Source organism: Drosophila busckii, chromosome 2R (assembly GCF_011750605.1).
Source record: "Drosophila busckii strain San Diego stock center, stock number 13000-0081.31 chromosome 2R, ASM1175060v1, whole genome shotgun sequence".
NCBI lineage: Eukaryota > Metazoa > Arthropoda > Insecta > Diptera > Drosophilidae > Drosophila > Drosophila busckii.
This window is the reverse complement of record NC_046605.1, coordinates 11,328,329-11,348,965: the sequence shown is the minus strand read 5'-3', so window position 1 is coordinate 11,348,965 and position 20,637 is coordinate 11,328,329. Positions and strand designations below refer to the sequence as shown.

Here is a 20,637-nt window from a genome sequence, read left to right as displayed (position 1 = left end):
AAGTTCAGGACTGCAAGTGCGTTGACATCAAATGTAATTAAAGATTTCATTTAGCTTTAATCAATTTTGAGCACTGTGCCATTAGCTTAAATGCATTTATATATAAAAACAATGTTTGACAAATTTTATTAAAGCGCTTTGCTGACACTTGCCAAGCACCCAGAGCGTTGAAAAGTTCAGTTGCGCTGCGCTTTAATGTGCCCACAGCGCACACTATGCGAACTTTCGACTTTCTATTTGTTGGCAACTTTAACTTGTTTATTTTGCGTATTAAATCTGCTGCACAATATTTGTTTTAATCAAAAAGCTGCTGCTGCTGCTGAGTTTTGTAAATAAATATGCAGCTGGCTATGGCTGCTGTGGCTTGAAATATGAAAACTCTTGGCAAACATTTATACATGCAGTGAAAGCTAATAATAATTGAGAGCGCATAGCTGGCAGCAGAGCATAGCAAGTTTTGCTGTCCAGTGCTTAAAAGTTGTTAAAGTAAAGTTGACCAGCAGTGCGTATGCGTAATACTGCTAAGCAAATGAGACTCAGCTAAATGATTGCGTGCACTTGTTTTGCCTTACGCCCTCACTAAAAGCAAATCCATTTGATGCTGCTGCTCCTCTTATTGTTGCTGTTGTTGTTGTCCTGCCCTGCGGCAGCGCAAATTGCTTGCTAATGTGTTTTTGTTGTTTTTGATTTGATTATGCGCTGATTTACGCGCCTGTGCCGCATATTGAGTTTAAAGCTGTATTTTTGTATTAAACGTTTGACGTTGCCTTGGCGGCCGCTGTATATTGTTTTACCTTTATTGATTTTTAAATGTGATTTTTGAAAGCTTGTTCTAGCCAGCTTGAATTTCTATTAGCAACACACAGAGCGTTGCGTACGATTTGATTACAGAACTTGATTAAATTTCAGCCGAGGCACATTTTCTAGCTAAAATCAAAGCACTCAATGGCATGCCAGGCATAGCCAAACCAAAGGTTGGCAACAACAAAAGGCAAGCAAAAAGTACAAAGGCTTGCAGCGCTGACTGGACGCGAGCAAAGAGTTGTAGGCAGCAGGCACAGAGCTGCCTTTAAGTCTGCTGTGAAATGATATGGAACCAAGAGGCTTTCAACGCCGCCCGATGAGCTCAGCTTAATGCACACTTGATCGTAAAACAAAAGCGCTTTGCTGAACACGTTCGCTGGCTACTTGTTGTTGTTGCTGCACACGCCGTGTTGATGGCTCTTAAAAGGCATTCACATTGATTGTGGCTCGTAAACATGCTCAAAGCCGCTTCAGTGCGCACATAATTATAAGCAAGCAACAAGCCAATGGAACGCGCTTAAAGCAGCAGCAAACACCAAAAAAAAACTCAACTGACTCGAACTTTGCTAAAAGTTTTACCCAATTGCATAGCATTGAAATTGAATAAACTAAAATGTGATTAGTGCGCACTGCAAATAGCTTTGAAGCACGTAGTCAGACACACACACACACACACACACAATAGACGCTCTGTGTGTGCTTTTAGTTGAAATTTGATTAGATTTGCTCAAACGTTTGCTAATGGCAATCAAGTTATGATTGCTGCTTAAATGCTGCTGTGACATTTGAACGCTTTAAAAATCAAAAGCACTGAAAATTGAATTAGCTGCAGCAACACGACGTATACGTAATGTGATAGGCGCCACACCAAGTCACGCACTTAGCTACATACCTGGGTATACGATCGTAGGAGTCCCACGATGATAAACAATTGTAGGACGAGTTGCGACTGTTGCCCGCCATATTGCATAATAAATGATCCATTGGCCAGTCGATTTAGTTTTTAATTAAAACTTAACACACATACACACGCGTTACGCGTTTATAATATGTCGATTGATTTACGCTGCTGCTTTTAGTTTAATTGCAGCTCTACTCTCAATTATGCCCATTGACTAGCTGAAATTTAAGTGCAATTCGCTGTTATCGTAACATGATTGATGGCAGTATATCAATATATATATAGACACGCTTTAAGTTTCACTTGCGCAGACTTTAATTTAGCTACAAGTTGGTTGCTCTAGTTACAGTCACTTGGCCTACAAAACTGACACCGAAATAAGTTGATTTTTATTTAGTGTAGCGCAGCCGCTTCAACTTTAATCAAAATTGATTGCTCTGCTGCAATTAATTTTATGTTTGAACACGCACACTTGCAAAGACAAACACACACACACACACACACACACATAGACACACACAGTCACATTTTCTCAGCGTATTGCGTGCTTGTGCGTATTTGCTCGCATTTGTTTGCATTTTGGTCATTTAATAAATTTATTGTTTGCCCACAGCCTTGAAATAAATGCGACTAATTGCTTAGAGAGAGCAGAGCACATGCATTGATGTCTTTAAAACTCATATAAAAAAATTACTGTGCGCTTGTTATTTGCTTACAAATTTGTTTGTATAACGCGGAAATTTATTTTCGTACACAAACATTTTATATTTAGCCAGCCCACGGCCGCTTTGTATAGGCTTAAGTTGCGTTATTTTAATTAACATTGAACAATACATTGCGCAAACTTTTGTACAAGTTTTCTTGCTGTGCTTCTAATTAATTTTTAATCAATGTAATTTTTTGTAAGTAGCTTGGGATTGACATTTTGTTAAAGTGCGCGCCCATGACGTCAAAACAAATGACAATGCAAATTATTCGCTTGCTGATGATTTTTGACACTAAGCAAATTTTCCAAAGCCACAAAGAGAGAGAGAGAGACAATGGCAATGGCTGGCTAAGTGTCATATTGATAAATGACTGGCAAATCAAATCAAAACCCAAATGCCAAACGCGTACTAAGCAGACAGATTTCAATTTGTCTCCGCAGCTGCAAAGTCATTGCTGCTGACTAATGGCCCAAGTCGGCCACATTTAATGCTTGCTTGGGCTTTAAGCTGCGCGACGACGACGACGTCATTTCAAAAATACAATTTTGAGACGCACACAGCTGCAGTTTATGGTCATTTAACCGACGACCTTCAGCGGCAGCAGCTAGAATTTAGAGCAGCGCCGAGTGCTGTTCAATTAAAAAATGTAATCTCAACGCTGCCCAGCGGTTACACCAATCGATAAGCTCTTGCATATTTAATGCACTTGCTTTGTTTACAAGCAAACAAAAGTATTTGCATTTTACATATAGTGGGAGTCGATTGATATTTTCTTTGGTCCCTTGTCAATTGTCAATTGCTGAATAATTGACGAACTTCCGGTGATTAATTGAAGTGCTGTGGGCTGGCAGTCAGCAGCACATTAAGCATACGCCATGTGTGTAGCTTATGTTTTATGCTATTGTACGTTGGCCGCAAATTGCATAATTTGACATCAGCTAACTACAGTTATTATGTTAATTAGGATTAGCTAATGAGCTGCATTAACACTGCCCCAATTTGTGTATAGCTATTAGCTTTTGTCTGCTGTCAGTTGATTTTTTTTTTTTTATTAAGCACTATCAATCATTTGCACTCAGCGAAATTACCGTTGAGAGTGCAACTGCAACTGAAATTTGCTGCATACAGCGCGTATGAGTTATTTTTAGTGCAGCTTATATTTAGCTCAGCTCACAGCGCTCACAGCTCATTAGGCTTATCGATTGAGCCACAGCAGACTGACGATAGACAAGGCTAAACTTTTAAATTCTATGCAAAGAGCAAACAGTTGGCACTGACATTTGAAGCGCCGAAGCGTCCGAGAGTCGTGCATTGAACCGTGGCTGGCTCTAAACTAGTTGGAGCAAAACATATCAATTTGGGCAGCTTTTGATTGCGGCGCATAAAATTTGAATATTTTATACAGACAGCGCGCCTTTGTTGTGTGGACATTTGCATAGAAACAAAAGCAGAGCAGCATAAAGAAAACTCAAACGATCCGCTGACCTTTGCCATTTCGGCTACTGCCAACGAACTTACAGCGCGGAAGTGCCACAGTTCGTAAACCTCGCTGTGTAAATTGCAGCTGTACAACTCGTAAATTTGCTTAGAGTGAAAGCTAAGTTCTTTCCTCATAACTGCTCAATTGAGCTGTAGTAATAGCAAATGCTAAGCTGACACACTGGCGTTTCCCACGCGAATGCCAAATTCAGCAAACTTGGCATTGCCATTGCGTGCCGCTGTCAACTGTCATTTTGGCAAACAGCCAAAACACACACACACACACACAGAGAGAGAGCGTGAGCTTATGGGCAGGTTTGACTGGCACGCCTTGGCCCAAATGCGCAACAGTTTAAAGTGTAGCCTACAGCTGGGCGCGCGTTGCTTGTCACTTGCTAAGAAGTTACAACTGTTGCTTGTTTAGCATGCACGCATTAAATCGTGCGGAAGCAATCGATGTCCGTGAAATGGGCAATTTGTACAAATGACGTCATTAGCACGAAAACAACAGCGGCAACAGCAACTTGCGTGCGTAGCAGCAGCAGCAGCACGAAATGAATGCTGAGCAAAGCAACAGACGCTTAAGCTGCGCACATAAATCAATGCTCTAAACTTTGGCCCAGCACAAAAAACCGCACGCGACCTTTTACAATAGACCGCATACTTTTATATATGTATTGTAGTATATAAATAAGCAGTCGGCAAACTTGAGCAGCCAACGAATTTATCACTTGAGCAGCTTAATGGCACTTGGCAGGCAAGCAACAAAACATTGTGAACACACACACAAAAGCGCATTACAAAGCGTTTAGCAGTTCTTTTGCTTGGGTCATGCTTTATGCTCTTGCGTCTATCTATTTGTTTTGATTGCACGCTAATCAAGTCATTTGTTTAGCAATAATTTGCTGCTAACAAAAACTGTTGCCTACATTTGAGCGTCACCTTTATTAAATTCTCGTTGTTTTAAGCAACTGACAGATATGCAAATATAAATTGCGCTTCGCATATTTCACATTCATGTTGCTGCTGCTTTTTGCTTTTTTTTTAAGCCGCTGCAGGCTAAAAAGCAATTTGAAATTTGCATGCCAGCCCAGAGAGGCAGGCGCTATGTTTATCAACACATGAAATGACAGTCGGTTATGTCTATGTGTGCGTGTGAGTGCTTGTGTATGTGTTGAGAATTGGAATTATGTGCCAAATTAGCTTATTTGACATTTCAATGAGCAAATATTTATTCGAATGCGAGTGCGAGTGCGAGTGCGAAGTGGTGTGAAGCAGCGAATTGTAAATCACATAGAAGCTTAACGCATTTCATGCTCAACTGCAGGCATTTGCGCTATGCTTTAAGCATATGTGCGTGGGTATGTGTGTGTGTGTCCTTGAGTGCCTTGGCGAGCTGTCAGTACAAAAATAAAAATGGTCGCCTCAAGTGACAAACGCATGCACTCGTCGTATTTATTTATCTGCTCTTGTCAGTTAATTTCCGTTCAAGTAGCCATTAAAACAATCATTGTCGCGCTTAGAGGCACACACACACACACATTGGCTGTGACAAGCTTCAGTTTTATGGCGAGCCATTAACACAGCTTCTGCCTTGTTGGCCCATTTAATAATAATAAAATGACTGAATCCCAAGCTAAATAACTCAATTACATTTACGCACTCGGGCCGGACTAGCCGCGTCTGTTATTGTCTGCTGCTGACTTTTGCTTCATATATTGTTGTTAGCGTTTAGTTATTAATAATTCTATATAGAACAACACGCGTGCCACAGCTTAGGCGCTACAACATGTGGCACGTGTCTGTGTTGACTTGCGAAAAGTTTGCAACTAACTAATGGCACACAAAGTCAATTTATCAGTCAGCTCAGCGCATAATTTGAAATGACAGCAGAGCCACAGAGCTTAGATCAGCCAAGCTAATAGCATAGAGATTAACAAGTTTATGCACTTAGTAAAAGTTTAAATCAACACAAGTTTGCGCAAGTGAAACTTCAAAAAAATTCATATTAAAATTTTTGTTTTTATGCTGTGTGCACTTTGGGGACACTTTAATGATTTTACTTTTACTCGTTCACAACCGTTAGACACGCACACGCACACACACACACGCACAGCCAGAAATTGACTAGCAAACGCAGTAACTGACGAATTGATCGAATGTTTAACCTGCGCACAACGCTCTATATGAATTTTGTAGTTTTGCTAGGTGACTGAGGACGAGGTTTGGGACTTGAATTGCTTTCGCACGCCTCGGCACAGGAATTACGACTGCGGCGCGCACGAGCTTAAGCCAATGGAATTGGCCAGCGTTATGAAGCACGAAACTCACCACAGGCCTTTTAGCTGCTGGTGGTGGATTGACGCTCAGCTGTTTGGGCCGAATGGCGCCAAAAGCCGGCAAGTCAGAAAGCCTTAACTTTGTTTATGTTTTGCTGCCAAAGAGCGCAGCCCAGAGAGCCAAAGCTCTCAAAGAGTAACGCATAACTGTTAACAGCGCAAGAGCGCGGCGAGTTCTGTTAGCGAGCGAAAGCGAAGCCAAAAGCTCGAACTGCAGTCAAGTTGCATGTAAATCAAAAAGCTATAAAAAGCAATTCAATTTCATATGGCTGACTTGGTTTCATTAAAAGCCAAGCAAACTGAATTAAGCGTAATTTTATAAACTGGCTAAACGAAGTAAAAATGTTGCGCATACGCCTTGTGGCGCGTACCTGTTGTTGCTGTTTAATAAATGAGTGCAGATTAGGCAGCCCCCACAACAATTTAACCTTTGCCTTGGCCTAACAAAGCCATCAATCAAAGCCCTTTTAGCCAACCAGGCAGGCACTACATTTTGTAGTCAATCTCGCAGGCGCTTATCCTTTAACCTCAAGCACAAACTACTTCAACCACCAGCATATTCAATTACCCCAAACAGTAGACTTTGGATTGCTGCGGCCTTTGTTTGTCTTTGGCAAAAAAAGAAGATGAATAAGCAAGCGTAAACGCAACCGAGCATCGTTGCCTAAAATTCATGAAATATTTATGCGCTACACACACACACGGCTTAAGCCTAATGTATCAGTGGTGGGGCCTAAGAGCAATAGCAACTGATTGAAATGCTTCGGTGTCGACAGGGAAATACAGGTCAGGCTCATTTGTATTTGTGCTAAGCCTGCGGGCTCATTTGTTAAACGGCCAAGGGGGCCACACACATACGTAGCCCATCAGTTTGTATTGCTGCGTTAATCAATCATAATGAAAGTTGGGCCCTTTATTTCCATATGCACATCAAATATGCAGCATAACATAAAACTAATCAACACACACCTAACATGCCATATAGACGGCTGTTTATACAAAAAGGTAAATCAAGCCGATCTACGGCTTTAAAACTTTGGCAGCAAGAAACGCTTAGAAAGGCTCCAGCGTCAAAGTTTTTGGCAGCAACTGGGGAAAATCAAGTTGCAAACTTTTGGCAGACAGCACTTAAAGCAGCAGGCCACAAATAATTTATTGGGCGCTCTTGTTTGCTTTTTGTTTCACAAATCAATCGATTTTGCTGCAACTGATGAGGGTTCAACTGCTGGGGGAATTCTATGTAAATTAGACACACACACAGCAAGTCGAAGTTTAGTTATGCATTAATTTTATATTTAACAACGAAATATTTACAGCTGCAGTCGTGTGGGGCTATTGTTTTGGTTTAGTTTATGGACCGCAGCGTTTGCACATCATCATGCCAATGAGAATGCCCAGCGCAAATGAAATAACGTGCGTCATTTTCTTTTCTTCAAACTGCTTCAATCAGATTTTACTGCGTGTAAGCATTAAAAATTAGTTTGCATTTAAATTGAATACGCATTGGCACTTACACGATGATTCTTGGCAACTAAATAGCCAACAATGCCACCAACAATGAACGTAAGAGCGCGCTGCATACTTAAACTGGATTAAGTATTAAATAATAAATTTTTAATGCCAATACTTAAAATTTTTTAGAGACGATGCTATAAGCAGCAGCGTCTAAGCCGAAATGTGAGTTGCTTTATAACAAAATGTGTAGCAAGCAGCAACTGCAAGGCTGACTAGATTATCAAAAAATGGATTAAACAAGCGTTTGCTGCTTTATACAGTTTGTAGCGTCTAATAGTCAATATTGTATAAAGTTATACATGCCATATAATCGCAGCTGCATAACCTTGCAAAGTTTTAACTAAAGCACAAGCAGTTGCATTATATTGTTTTATATATTTTATTATTATTTCATAAGCTTTTTAATTCATGTAAATGCATTTCATTCTGCTGAAGGTTCTGCCTTCCATTCCGCTGTCTATAAATAACGCAACCATATTTGTAACTATTGCTAGCGCGCTATAAACAAATAAAAAGTTTTATATTTATGCATTTTGTTGTGTAAAAATATCGCATTACCTTGAACTAATAATTTTTGCCAATTAAAAAGCCCACAACGCAACCAACAATGAATGTTAAGAGCCAATCCATATCCATAACTATTGTAGTAAATAACAAATTTGGGTATTGCCAGCAATATTAAAGTTGTTTCTAAGCACGAACAAATTGTAAGAGTTTAATGCTCAGGCCTGCTTGAAGTACAACTAAGAGCATTTGCTTAACTAAATTGACTTGGCAAAACATTTCAATTCAACATTTGGAACATTTTGGGACGCATAAATTAGGCAAAATTATATTTCAAATTTTTTGTAGCTACTTTGCAGACTAAGATGAGTGACTGTGATGAGAATGGTAAATCGAAAACTTCGCCGCAGGGTTGCCCCAAGCCCAAGTCCTGCAGGCCACCACCAGCACAGCCCACATGTCTGCCACAGCCCACTCTCTGGTCGAAGCTCAATTGTGTGCCATGCAATCGCTTGTTCTTCTTCTTTCTGGGTGCAGGCTTAGCGCTGTGGTATGATCAGCATCAGCAGGAGGCAAAGAAAGCCGAAAAGGAGAAAGCCAAGCAAAACCAAAAGTCGCCCAAGGAGCTAGAGAAGGAGCGCAAGGAGAAAGAAAAGCAGCAGAAAGAAAAAGAAAAGCAGCAGAAAGAGAAAGAAAAGCAGCAGAAAGAGCGCGAGGCTAAGGAGAAAAAGGAAGCAGAAAAGAAAGCCAAAGAGGAGGAAAAGAAAGCTAAGGCGCAAAAGTAGTAACAGACTAGAAACAATATTTAAATAAATACAATAAAATGTACAGTGCATAAATATATATTATTACTCTTGATTATAAAATTTGTATTTGAATTTGAAGCCAAAGATATCGATACCGAAAAATTACATATTAAAAATATAAGAGGATTGATAGCTTCACATTCGTGTTAGCGAGCACTCATGCTCAAATATAAGCACATCTGAGCATTGTAGACGATGATACAAAGTCTGGGACGAACTTCGAGTAACAGGCCTTGGTAGCATCGACTGCGCACTCTCCTAATGCAAACTTGGGCTTTATAGTGGTGGATCAAGCTTGACGACGGCAAAGGGCACGACGGCTGATCTTATTCCTTCTTCTTATCCTTGCTCTTGTCCTTCTCCTTGCCCTTGCCCTTGTCCTTGCCCTTGTCCTTCTTAGCATCTTGACCGCCGCTCGACTTGCCACGCACCATTAACATGCCAATGCCCACACCAAGGACAAAGAACGCAGCCCGATTACACGGCTTACAGTTCAGACGAGCCGCCAGCGATGGCTGCGGTCTGCATGTTCTGCGCAACTGCGTCTCACACGGCATTTCCTTTTCCTATTTATATAGAGAAATATTCTCTATTTTCTATATAAATTCTGGCGACTTTGCTGCAAAGCCGTATAATAATTTTGTTTAGTGCTGCCGAAATGAGAATGAAAATTCTGTTCACAGCTTATCCAACCGACAAAGTATATCGTAGCCCGAGTGACATTGAATGCAAAGCATGTTTATATAATAATTTGCAAGCTATAAATTTATAATTGTATTTGTTTATAGAGTTGTAGCTATGCGCTTATGCATACCAAACTGCAGCAGCTGATTTGACTTGCCCACTGTATGAAGTATGTGCGGCATTTTACTTCTTCTTCTTGTTCTTATCGTCTGCCTTTGGGGCTTCCTCCTTCGGAAACGTCTTGGCATACCAAAGGCCCACAATCATGCCCGCAAATGTCGCCGAGAGGCGCTCACACCACATGCTTACCATAGTTAAAAGCCCAAAGCTTATTGTGTGGGTCCAGCTGACTGCGAAATTTTTACGGAAATTTACGAATTTTGAAAAATGTTGTGTAGAAGGCAAAGTTATTAACTAAACTTAAAGGCAGATAAGTTTGTTTGACAAACCAAAGCAGAGCAGCCTACTTGTTGATTTTATTTCACATACACAAAAGCAACAAGCGGCATGCCACACAACTGTTTGCTTTGTTGCATGTGGAATTGGCAGATATAATCAGCGATTCTTTTGACAGCTGTTGGCTGCAACAAATTCAATTAAAAGCACAAATAGCAGCCCTGAATTGAAGTTGCAATGAGAATTCATTTAATAATAAACTTATTACTCTGTCGCTTTGTGCTGGGCGACAAGTTGGTGAATCTCTTTACGGGTAATAAGCCTAAAGTTTATATTTGCAGGGCTTACGTGTAATATGAAAACCATGAGATCTGCATCCAGTCTAAACTGTCAGACTCTGTATAGAGTTTATACTCTACTCTTTATACTCATGCGTCAAAGGCTTTTCGCTAAGAAAGTGCAAACGCTACTGCAGAAAGAAACTTGAAAGGTAATTAAACCTTCCTTTTGAAAAGAAAGATTTCACATAAGATTAATTAATGCCCAAAAGCTCGAACAGATACTAGCATAAGATTAAAAATAAATTGAACTTCTAGTCATTAAGTCAAAAAGCAAAATTATTATAATAAATCCCCGAGAAGGCAGACGATTGATATATTTATGAGTAGTCGCCGTCCAATACTTATGAATGGCAAAAATACAAAGCTAGAAATTACTTAATATATTTTGTAAAAATGTTGCTTAAATAAATGCAAGTTATTAAATGCTTAATCTAAGCTAAACATTCGAATTCCATTTTATTGGATTCAATCAAGAAACTAAGCAGCCTCAAGTTGAAGATTAATTTCGACAATGCTTTAGTCGCATAATCAAAGGAGTTGGCTGCAATCAAAAGAGTTGCCTTTAAATTATAACAATAGAGCTTGTTTAAATAGAATTGCTGCTGTAATTAAATTGAGCAATCAGAGCTTGGCAACTGCATTTTGCCACTGCCAAATTATGTTGTGCAGTGTTTGTTAGTTGCGCTCAAGTTGCTAACAAAAGCTAAGCAAACACAGTTAACAGCTGAAAGTTGTTCAAGTAACTTACACACACACGTTTTGTGCTGCGGGCCACACACGAACACACGAAGTGGAACCTGAACTCACCTTGGTATTTGTAGCGCAATCTCGTCCAGGCTGTCCGACGGACTCATGGGCGTGCGCTCAAAGAGTCGCGATGGCGCCAGCGTTAGATGTCCGGTGGAATTGCTGACACATTTGAAGACCTTGGCGCCGCGCCTTTGGCGCTGTTGCTGGCGCTGCTGCTCGGCACGCTTCTTGCGCTTGTTCTCCTCCGCGCGCTGCAGGTTATGCAAGCGAAAGAAGAACATTGACATACTGCACGGTGGGTGAGCACGTTGGGATTTAAGTGGGCGTGGGGGCGGTGGGTTGGGAATGAAGAAGCAGTGCGTATGCAGTTGGCAATTTCCAATTCGTATACGTTGAGCAATTGTTGTTAGTTGTTTGTTATTTTGATGCATTCAATTTAATTTAGTAAAGCATTGCAATTTATTGTTTGTTGTCATTGTTTATTTCGTTTCGTTTTGTTTTGTTGTTAGAAACGTCATGAGTTATGCAAACGAACACAAAAACCAAATGTCAGTTTTATTTCCAAGCGCTTTCGAGCTTGTCTTGTGTGTATGATTTGTTCTTTTTTTTTGTGTTTTTGGGAGCTGCTGTCATTGTAATACGTAAATCTGCATGCAAAAAGCCAAATCATAAATTGAATGCCAAATCATAATGACACATGCCCCTGGATGAGAGCAAAGCAGCAGCAAACTTTCCACTTCCGCCAGCATCAATCAAAATTCAAAATGTTGCATAAAGCCAAAGCAGCAAAAATAGAAAAGCTACTAAAGCAACTGGACAGCTGACAGCAGCTTCTATTGCTAGCTCTGGTTGTTGTTGTTGTTGCTGTGGCGCCCAGCAGCGGAAATTGAAATATGAAGAGCATGTTGAGCGGGTTTTGCGTCTTTAAAGCGATGGCCCATACAACGGAAATGACGTCAAACTCACACACACACACACACACACACACACTTCATTAGTTAGCCACAAAGCAGCTGTCAAATAATTCAATTGGCCGCAGGCAGAGAGCCTTGATTGATTACGAGTTGTACAAGTTGCAATCAGGCGTTAAATAAATATCAACTGCCAGTTCGATCAACAGACTTCCGTGCAATTAGACACTCGCTATTTGCCTAATGACTAAACTCTCAGCACTTAATGAGCCAGCAGGCGCTACGTTGGCGGGGCCTACGCGACTTGTGTCAAAAGTAAATTTATCGAAATTTACATAAATTTACTTCAGACACTGTCGCCAATCAATGCCGCGCCCCAGAGCAATAGCTAATTACCAATTGTGCGCTAGCAGCAAATGAGTAAACGATTTTTTATGATTGTCTAGCGCAAGGTGGAATAAATTTGGGCTACAGTACGCCACAGCAGTTTATGGTTGAATCAAAATTTAAATCAAGTTAAGTATTTTACGCTTAATTAGGCGCAAACTTTTTAAAAGCTTTAAGCAATAAATTTGAGTTGTAAGCAAAATTATTTTAAAGAAGTTTAGCTAGGCTGTAAATAAGCTTAACGCATTACAATTAGCAGACACTGTAGTCAATTTGGTTTGATTAAATTCGTTAATTTGTGTTGTAGACTTTAAATTTCTTTTCAATTTACTTAGTCTGCAAACAAACAAATCAATTCCAATTGTAATTTGAATTGAGCAATATTATGAATATTTTAATTTGAAATGTATAATGTCATTAGACATGGCTCAGCCGTATTGAATAAACAGTCAACAGAGTAGCGCACTATAGAATATATAAGATATTGTAACGGATATGCCAACTGGCTTTATTTATTGCTGTCTGCAGCTTTTACTCTTCTTGACAACATGCATTGCATATAAGGGTAGGTAAATGTTTAAAGCTTGCTGCACATTTAGCTTACAGTGAACACTGCGTATAGTGAATCTTTGCCGTTTGAGGCCCATACTCTTGCACCGCCGTACCATGTGCTCGCCACTGCAGGAAATTTGGATCGTTAAGAATGGCAGGTGCATCAGGGGATATCACTGTGTCGATGGGTATTCGCAGAGGCAGTGCCAGGATAAGTGTCTGAAGCCCAGCACAAAACGATCGACGGCTCGTACTAGGGGTACTACTAGACCGACTACTACTAGCACTACTAACAGTCCTCAGACAACAAAAACAACAAAAACAGAACCAACCACCACCACCGAGGAAGATGTGCACATTGAATCATCCGACATGACTCTTGAATCGACCTCCGCTAAAACTGGCATCATGGCTAGACCCTTTTGATTATGATTAAAAAATTAAGATATAAGAATTCTTCTTTTTTTAAATTAAAACAATTGTTTTAAATAAATTCGAGCTAATCATAAAAAACTAACAAATGTTAGCTAATGACAATTTAATCAGATAATTTAATCACACTCTCTACAAATTTATTATTTGCACTGCGCGAAACATATGCTAACAATGCCTATTACCCGCTGACAACGTGGCGTATGCGTAATGTGTTACATTTGATTGAACTACTACAACATTAATGAAGAAAATGGCAAAATAAATATACATATGAAATTTAACTTAAATAACGAATTTAAGTACTAAACTAACAATATCATGCTTGAGTAAGTTATATAAAAATAAAGCTTAAAAGCGAACCAAATTAAATGTTTTAATGTGCGTGACGCTGCATTAAACCGTAGCACTCAAGAAATTAATAATAAACAATAACAGTCATGACAGATTTGTGTCCAAAGCCGAATATTCTGCTACTCACAGTGGAAAGTGATGCAAGGTGTTTTCATATTGAGCAGTTTGCTGCTCTTAATTCTATTACCAACGCATGCTGTGCGTTCTAAAAATGGCAAGCAGCAAATGCATATTGAATTTCGAAATATATTTAAACATTGTGCACAGTTGATTATTGCAGAGTCAGCAGGCGCAACAAGTGCAAGTCGCCGCAGGAAGTTTGGATACTAAGGAAAGGCAAATGCACCAAAGCTGTGCGTTGCGCTGGATATTCGTATAGGAAATGCATTGACAAATGTCTGAAGAGAATACGCGAATTTATTGACGATGATGATATAACAAGTCAATTAATAGTTATACAAACAACTCGAAGAGTTAGGAAGCCTAAAAGACCAGTGATAATAAACTACTATGACGACTAGTAAGACTTGCTTTCAATTCTAGCCACAAAAGCGAAATTTGTAAGGCATTTAGTAAAAGCTTATCAAGCACTCAGCATGACTGCTAAGCACTACACGCCCCCATGAGCCATTAAAAAATAAATAAAATGCCACGAACAATGGCAGACAATGAAAACTTACAAAATTGAAGTGAAAATTTTGTGCTGTGATACGCTTAAACGCTTGACGAATGGCAACAGCAGATACGCTTAGAATTATTAACAAAAATGTGCACACTGTATGTGTCTGTGTGTGTGTGTGTGTGTGCATTGAAGCAGCTCATAATCATTAGAGCACAAAAAGCTGAGCGTAAAAGAAAAGAATTGCTGGCTTTTGTGTCGGGTTGAAGTGCCGTAGTCCGTCGCTGTCTGCGTAACCGTAGGCGCTTCAAATATAAAGCAAAATGCCGAAATAAACACTTGTCACGAGCGCCCAACTCCTGCTCCTGCTCCTGCTGCGTTGGTCATGCCACAAAAATGGGCATATTTTGAAGCTCAACAATAGGCGTTTGGGGCATGTACACGCATTTTGGCTTGCGTGCCGTGTCGTGCCGGACACACAACAGGCAGCCAGGCAGCTCCTTTTGTCGTCCTTTGGCAGCACATCATGTGGCATGCCGTTAAAATGCGAGCAGAGCGACGACGCAGAGAAAAGATTTCCTTGTGCGTAATAAAAATGTAGACAATTTTTACGACACAACACAACATGATAATAGCCACTTTATTTCTTCATTAAAAATCAGTATTGATTGCCCAAGCGGCCCCCTCAACGCAGTCCACAGCGCTCGACACAGGACACATGAGCTGGCCAAGTTAACTAACTGAGAGCAGCACGAGTTCGTTTTTGATTGCTCAGTGCCAACAATGTACTTGGATTTAAACACACACACACACACACACACATACACGTACATGCGTTGAAAGTGTTAAACAAACAATTGTCAATAATAAATATTAATCAAACAACAAAGCTAACAAATAAAGTAACAAGCAATTGTTCAACAGTTGCGCATACTTCAATATACAAATGAAAAGAATTTTCATTTTACAGCAGCAAAAATATTTATTAAAAATTCGCATGTTGGTAAATATTTTTGCTGCTCTTTCGCTTTGCTGTGCGCTTTAAAAAAAATAAAAAATTAAATTGTTTTTATCGCTGCCTTTGACATTTATGCTATCGTTTGTTTAAGCTGCAAGTGACAATATTTACTGGCAAACTTATAGCAAAGTAAAGTTTTATTGAATGTTAAGCAACTTTTCGCATATGAGCTTTGATGCAGCTAAAACTTTAGGCTAATTGAGCCACACATGCATCGAGTGTGCTTCAATTTATGCTTGGTCAGAAGGGAATACAAAATGCGAGCAACTTGAGTGGAGCAAAGAATAAGCAGAAAATCAAATATAACACACAGTGAGGTAAGCAACAATAGTTGCGTCAGTTTGATGATGATGTTCAGGTCACAGTAGCGGGACAGGCAACGACAACAATGGCTCACATTGTATGCTCTTCCATGTGTGTGTGTGTGTGTCAAAAGGATTGGCATTTTAATTTGATTTCACATTGATAGAGGCGACGCAACAAATAGAAAAAAATGCATGCGGAAAGTCGCACAAAGTCGACTTTGGGAGACCTGGTACAATAGCAAAGAAATAGGTTACAGATTCAACATAAAAATAAAAAAAAAAATGGCTCTTTGATTACCTTCATAACTTATTTATTTAATATGCCAGCAGCACAAAATTAAAAACATTTGTATAAAATAAATTTATTGCTACTAAGCTGTAGCTGCTGCTTGATTTAATTTTGGGTTAAATCAATAGACACACATCCTACCAATAATATATTTAACTTATAAGACCCTTTGTTCATTCTGCTGGACCGGGTCGCAGGACACTACACAGTGTGAGTTTCGTGCATGAAAATTGTTAAGTAAATAGAAATGAAAACTGTATGCAAGCAAAACGAAATGAAGAGAGAAAATAATGTAACAAAATAAATAAAACTTACTTGCTTAAACCAATCAACTAACTTGTAGTTGCGCATGCTAGTCGAGCTTAGTTCATTGTTATTGCTATTATTATTGTTATTAAGATTGTCAATATTGCTTTGCTGGCTATTGTGGCTCATGTTGAACAAAAAGCTCTAAGCACACAAGTTAGTGGTTGCAATAGTTAAAGTTGGACACACACACATAGACACAACACAAACATTTAAAAGTGTAAAACAATTATATGCATATAAATATTTGTTTAATTATAAAGTAGACATTTAGTTAGTTGCAGGCAGCGCTCCCAAACACACACACAGACAAACATTTTGTTGTTGTTCTTTACCTGACGCTTTTGGTAGTTTAAATGCTTGCAAATTCTAAATCGAGCTTAATTAGTTATTGTTGGTTTAGAGTTTAGTTTTTTTCTTTTAAGCACAGTCTAGAGTTACGCTTTCAGTTGTAGTTTAAATATATTTACACTTATGTTTCACTTCATATGTTGAGTACTTAAGCACTAGTTAAAGCTTTTACCAAATCGTGTACCATTCGTGGTCATATGTACACTTAAATATACAAATTATACTAATACTAGTAATCGAAAGCAAAACACTAATTGTATTCTGTTTATATAATGCACAGCTTAGATTAGCACAAGTCTCACATTGATGTTGCAGCTTAGCAGAATGTTGTGTCGATATTAATTTTAGAAATATTTTTTTTAGCTATAGTTTGGCTTGGTTTGGTCCACAGTTGAATTAAGCACACAGAATTTACTACACTTAGTTAATTAGATTTATATATATTTAGACGTTAAACACAGCACATTAATGCATAATTTTATTTTTTTGGTCAGTTTGGTTTGTTTATTTATTGGTTAAAGCTGTTTAATTGGACTATTTGTTGGTTTGGCTGAAGGTAACAATTATTTTCTGCTCTGGTTGGTCCTGCAATAGAAAATAGAATTCGCCAGTTTTCTTTTTTTTTTCACGCAACTCGCTCGACTCAACGTTGCACTTGAACTGAAAGCACTTGCCCAATCCTTTGCTAACCAAATGAAATGCTTGCCAGCACAAAAACAAAATATACAGCCCATCAACAATGTTAATAAAAATATGCGTTAGGGCCAGCAGTCGCATCGAACTTTGGAATACACTTTTTATAGTTTCAAACATAGTTAGCACTTGAGTTATTAAACGCAGACAATGCTGGATTATGGTTATGCTAAAACCATGAAAGTAATGTATCAAATTAACCACTTGCGTAGTTTTAGCATGTCCTTCCTCCAGTAGTAAGACGCAGAAACAATTATATTTTTATTTTAGTTTCAATTGATTGTGAAATTCAATTAAATATTAGAGCAACTGCTCTAAGTTCTGTCGCTCAATATTGAGTATATTTATATAAATCTTTAATGATGATAATGCTGGACTATGGAGATGCTAAAACCATGCAAGTGGCTTTTCAAATCATCCACTTGCGTAGTTTTAGCATGCCCATTCCCCAGTCCTACGATGACTCAGAGTACGAAAACTTGCATTTTTACTTTAATTTTTATTGATGATTAAATTTAATTAAACACTAGTCGAAGCTCCACCATCATCGATATTGATTATTTATAGTAATTTTATATATGGCTTTAATGATGGTAATGCTGGATTATGGGGATGCTAAAACCACGCAAGTGGCCTTTGAAATCCACCACTTGCGTAGTTTTAGCATGACCTTCCTCCAGTAGTAAGACGGAGTAACAAATTTATTTTCATTTTAGTTTTTGTTGATTGAGAAATTGAATTAAACATTAGCGCAACTGCTCTAAATTCTGTTGCTATGGATCTTTAATGATGATAATGCTGGACTATGGAGATGCTAAAACCATGCAAGTGGCCTTCCATAGCAACCGCTTGCGTAGTTTTAGCATACCCTTCCTCCAGTAATAAAACGTCTGAGAGTTGGATAATTCACATTTTTATTTTACTCTCTTTTGTTGACTTTGAAATAAGATGAGGCACTAGCACTATTGATTATTTTTGAGTAATTTTATATATAGCTTAAATGATGCTTATTCTGGATTATGGGGATGCTAAAACCACGCAAGTGGCTTTTCAAATGCACCGCTTGCGTAGTTTTAGCATGTCCTTCCTCCAGTAGTGAGACCGAGAGACACTTATATTTTTATTTCTGATTGTGAAATTAGATTAAATATTTAAGCAACTACTAAACTCTGTCATTATGAATTGTGAGTTAATTTTGAGTATATTTTTATAAATCTTAAATGACAATGCTGGATTATGGGGATGCTAAAACCACGCAAGTGGCTTTTCAAATGCACCGCTTGCGTAGTTTTAGCATGCCCATTCCCCAGCCCTACGATGGCTCAGAGTACGAAAACTTGCATTTTTACTTTAATTTTATTGATGATTAGATTTAATTAAACACAGCTTTAAGCTCCACCATTACCGATATTGATAATTTATAATAATTTTATATATGATGATATTGCTGGATTATGGGGATGCTAAAACCACGCAAGTGGCCTTTCAAATCAACCACTTGCGTAGTTTTAGCATGCCCCTTATCCAGTAGTTCGACGGCTTAGAGTAGCCAAGACCACATTTTTATTGATTTTGAAATATAATACAATACTAGAGACACAAGTGCTCTTAACTCTGCAGTAATAGTTGGTGATTATTTTCGTGTTGTTTTATATAAAAATTCAATGTTTATTTTATTTCTTATACGATGTTTATTCTGGATTTTGGGGATGCTAAAACCACGCAAGTGGCCAATCAAATCATCCGCTTGCGTAGTTTTAGCATACCCTACCTCCAGTTATAAGACAGCCAAGTTGTTTTATTGATTTTGAAATTTAAATTTATTTAAATCTTTGATGAATTTTTCAGTTACTAAATGATGCTTATGCTGGATTATGGGGATGCCAAAACCACGCAAGTGGCCTTTCAAATCCACCACTTGCGTAGTTTTAGCATGCCCCTTCTCCAGTCGTGGGGCAGCCAAGTGTAGTTTCTCACAATTGCACTATTCGTATGTTGTTTGCACTTTTAGCGTAGATGCTACTGACTGCTGGCCCTCGCTAAGACGCTGCAGGCGTCGTCGTCCTTTGAATGCAATAAATGTTCGGAGTACGCCATTTCTCATTTGCGCTAACGCTAACTGCATGCAAAATGGCGTCTGCTTGGTCAAAACAATTGGCAAAGCGTAGCGGCGAACTCGTAAAATTGCTTTATTGCTTTTGAAATTTAATTAAACATTAGAGCGCAACTGCAATTAGCTTTGAAACTGAAAATTACTCAAAATTAAATAAAAACTCTTGCATATTAAATAAGCTTTTGCCACTTTGCGCAGCGACAAGACAATTAAGTTCAAACTAAAAATACAATTTTCGTCGCTTGTATGCAGAAAATCAATAAATAAGTAGAAGAACCACATATATTGCACATACGCCGCGTGTAACGACACAAATGCAAACTGGCAACGGCAGCTGGACAAACTTTTGCGCAGCCAGCCAGCGAGCAAGAAGAACAAGAACATGCTCATGCAGTCAAGCTGGACTAACTTATTATATAGTTGACATGACATGGCAGTAGACACCACAGGGCTGGCGAACGCTTTGAAGTTGAAGTTGCCGCTGCGAGTGACAAAATGGGAAAAGTACTGCGCTGGCCCCCCGCCCCGACGCGACGCATGTATCCATTTACAAAATTGAATTTATGACCTCTTCACACAACGCACATAAGTGCATTTCAAACTTTTGGCCCACTGTGCGCGTTGCAGCAGCAGCAAAAACACACACACACACACACACACACAAAAAAGAAAATAACAACATAGAAGCCACTTGCTGACGCTTTATTTGGATTTGAAGCGTAAAGTTCAAAGCAATTTTTAAAGATACAAAAGTAAGCTGAGGCTGCAGCTCCTGCTGCTGCTGCGGCTGCTGTGGTCAACTTGCCGCAAGGGAGCAATTCAGTCTGCAGACTGTGGCAAGCACAGCAGAAATCACATCAATTTATTTTTCGATTTGCCACTGACAATGATTTGTTATTGTTCGCTCGAAGCAAACGAAATATTTCGACATTTTCACACCGAAGCCACAAAACAATTTCCACGCACACTAGGAAATTGCATAATTGTAGTGCAATTTGCTGTGCAGGCAACAAAATTATTGCGCATACGCCTGTTGTGCTAATGAAGCGAGAGTTTTGTTTCCAAGAGACTTATGACCAAA

General features: G+C 39.0%; 4 protein-coding genes and 1 long non-coding RNA gene across 12 annotated transcripts in view; 1 reads left to right on the top strand and 4 right to left on the bottom strand.

Moving 5' to 3' along the window:
• The window catches only part of LOC108596494 (potassium channel subfamily T member 2), an 83,915-nt gene that overhangs the window by 21,037 nt on the left and 42,241 nt on the right, over positions 1 to 20,637 (bottom strand). The gene's annotated exons all lie outside the window — the stretch shown is intronic.
• On the bottom strand, positions 7,496 to 7,943 carry LOC108596498. Its single transcript, XR_001915050.1, has 2 exons — positions 7,745 to 7,943; positions 7,496 to 7,686 (listed from the first exon to the last, which is right to left on the bottom strand). It is a non-coding gene; the product is annotated as an uncharacterized LOC108596498 (long non-coding RNA).
• Positions 8,532 to 9,082, top strand: LOC117134708 (protein PXR1). Its single transcript, XM_033293227.1, has one exon. It carries the CDS (start codon positions 8,615 to 8,617, stop codon positions 9,032 to 9,034), a length of 420 nt encoding a protein of 139 aa, XP_033149118.1. The 5' UTR covers positions 8,532 to 8,614; the 3' UTR covers positions 9,035 to 9,082.
• Positions 9,076 to 9,628, bottom strand: LOC108596496. The gene has a single exon (XM_017982322.2). The coding sequence runs from the start codon at positions 9,610 to 9,612 to the stop codon at positions 9,382 to 9,384; it is 231 nt and encodes a 76-aa protein (XP_017837811.1). The 5' UTR covers positions 9,613 to 9,628; the 3' UTR covers positions 9,076 to 9,381.
• On the bottom strand, positions 9,722 to 10,148 carry LOC108596497. The gene is made up of 2 exons (XM_017982323.2): positions 9,870 to 10,148; positions 9,722 to 9,813 (listed from the first exon to the last, which is right to left on the bottom strand). The coding sequence occupies exon 1, from the start codon at positions 10,049 to 10,051 to the stop codon at positions 9,923 to 9,925; it is 129 nt and encodes a 42-aa protein (XP_017837812.1). The 5' UTR covers positions 10,052 to 10,148; the 3' UTR covers positions 9,722 to 9,813; positions 9,870 to 9,922.

Coding starts and splice junctions, on each gene's coding strand:
- LOC117134708 (XM_033293227.1), top strand. CDS start 8,615: ATGAGTGACTGTGATGAGAATGGTAAATCGAAAACTTCGCCGCAGGGT.
- LOC108596497 (XM_017982323.2), bottom strand. CDS start 10,051: ATGGTAAGCATGTGGTGTGAGCGCCTCTCGGCGACATTTGCGGGCATG.
- LOC108596496 (XM_017982322.2), bottom strand. CDS start 9,612: ATGCCGTGTGAGACGCAGTTGCGCAGAACATGCAGACCGCAGCCATCG.